The sequence below is a fragment of the Triticum aestivum genome, chromosome 5A (assembly GCF_018294505.1).
Source record: "Triticum aestivum cultivar Chinese Spring chromosome 5A, IWGSC CS RefSeq v2.1, whole genome shotgun sequence".
Taxonomy (NCBI): domain Eukaryota; kingdom Viridiplantae; phylum Streptophyta; class Magnoliopsida; order Poales; family Poaceae; genus Triticum; species Triticum aestivum.
In genome coordinates this window covers 482,362,008-482,364,141 of record NC_057806.1, presented here as the reverse complement: position 1 = coordinate 482,364,141, position 2,134 = coordinate 482,362,008, and the positions used below count along the sequence as shown (strand labels likewise).

At 44.4% G+C, this 2,134-nt stretch overlaps 1 protein-coding gene across 1 annotated transcript in view; it reads left to right on the top strand.

Annotated features, from left to right (window-relative positions):
* The first annotated feature begins 1,879 nt into the window (after window positions 1-1,879).
* LOC123104211 (uncharacterized) overlaps window positions 1,880-2,134 on the top strand; it is a 3,938-nt gene continuing 3,683 nt past the window's right edge. Inside the window, exon 1 of the mRNA XM_044525973.1 lies at window positions 1,880-2,131. Coding sequence (XP_044381908.1) covers window positions 1,966-2,131 — 166 coding nt within the window. The 5' untranslated portion in view covers window positions 1,880-1,965. The remainder of the gene's footprint in view (window positions 2,132-2,134) is intronic.

Below are 2,134 nucleotides of genomic sequence, written 5' to 3'. Positions count from 1 at the left end.
TGCATCCGAGTACAAATACGAAATGCTGACTAAATTGAGATGGTAAAATGTGCAAGTGCTTAGGAAGATGAACACATTTCAAAATAAGAAAAATAATAATTCCAAAAGTGGTGTTAGGTCAAAGAAAAAATGAAGAAAATCAGAAACAACACAGATCAAGTTCTTTCCGAAGAAGGAAAGAATTGTGGGAGTGATGTTATCAAAGAAGAATTTACAAAAAAATAAAAGAAATAGTAATAAAATTCAATTTACGGAATAAAGGGAATCTAGAAGTGGTGTTTCCTCAAAGAAGAAATAAGAAAGCAGAAAAAATATAACCAATGAAGAATTTAGAAGAGATAAATAAAAAAACATAGAATAAATATTTCTTTCTAACAAAGAATAAGTTATGAGAGTTGTTTAACCCTACAAGGCACCTCAAGGTGATATTTAAGGAAGACTCAAACGTCTAACCTTGGGGGTGCCTCGGTAGGCATCCCACCTTTCTTCATGAACAACTATCGGTTAGTCTTGGTTGAGCCTAAGTTTTTGTCTGTTCAGATGATGTGTGCTATTCTTGGACTGCCCTTTTTTTATTCTTGTTTGCTGTTTAAATAAAATACTTAGATCTGAAACTTTTGATTTGGAGAGAGTCCTCATATATCTACTTAATCGTTTGAGTACTCATTGATCTTCATTTATGTCTTTTGGAGCACTTTGTCATTCACTTTTGCGCTTCACCTATATCCTAAGAGTAAATTGTTGAACGAATTGAATATCATAAATTTAAAATTATATATGCTTCGTATGCTTGTCCCAAAGGGGAGTAATGACTTCACATATAAGAAGTATTAGTGGTAAAATGTATTGAAAGTTAACAAACACAGCATTGGTCATTTGAACCATTCATGAAAGAACATTGTATCGCGTGAGTAATCGCCATGCCGTGTTGTTGGCTCTTGTAAAACTCTATTCTCTTCTTATTTAATAGATGAGGCAAATGTTATGCCTCTGTTCTGAAAAAAAAGGGAAACCAAAATTACAAAGATGGTGTTGCCAACACACAAGCACTTGCCCTCTCAATCATCTACATCAACAAATCATCCCCACGGTCAATCGGTCACCAATTTCTTCTTCCCACCTCAAATTTGTGTTGGTCATGCATTGAAACACCCTTCCATTTTTATGAATCTACCCGGGATATCGAGAGCGCAACTCACGATGTTACCAAAAGCATACCTACCAATTCGGGATGTGAAAAAGAGGCGGTCGATCGATCGATTCATGACACCCACAGAAAGGGCATTCCTCTTCACACTTGCTCCCCTTTATGTAAAAGAACATCACTCGTCAAAATGCTCTTTCCTAGGACCGGCCAAACAAGCACTTTGATCCTCAAAAGGCAGCTTCACATTCCAAACACTTTATTCCTAAAATGATGGGTATTCCTATGGGCTTGCTTCACTAACTTGATTTGGTCACCCATTTATATGCAACACGGTCAAATATAGTTACGTTGCTAAAAGAGAAATGCAATTAGTCAAATGTTGACATGTTTAGGGCTGGATTGTTGGGTCGCTTAGTTGGTAAGCAGTATATTGTACGCATGTTTTCTCCAGCGAAATTGCCTCATCCGTGCGTGCCGCGTCACTGGCCGGTGGGGCCGTTATTTCGGGCCATAGAATGCCACATTCACATGTAATTTTCGGTGAAATCGCCTCATCCGTGCGTGATGTGCCACTGGCCGGTGGGGCCGAAACTTCGGGCCTGGCGCGCGTGTCGCCGCGAGTGTTCATCAGCCTTTGGGCCCCGCGAAGCAAGCGCAGGAAGCTGCCACGAAGCCTCGCAAACCGCAGGAGGGCCCGCGCACCCATATTAACCCGAGCCGGGGCGCCAGGTTGACCCGGCAAACTCTCTCCCCCCAGGGCTCGCCGAAGTCCACCACCAACCCCTCCCCCCTCGACCGCCTCCGCGCCGGCCGCCGAGATGGAGACCCCGCCGCCGCCGCCGCGCTGGCCGCCGGGCTTCCGCTTCAGCCCCACCGACGAGGAGCTCGTCCTCTTCTTCCTCAAGCGCCGGGTCGCCGCCGGCCGCCCCTCCCCCTACATCGCCGACGTCGACGTCTACAAGTCCCACCCCTCCCACCTCCCCGGTA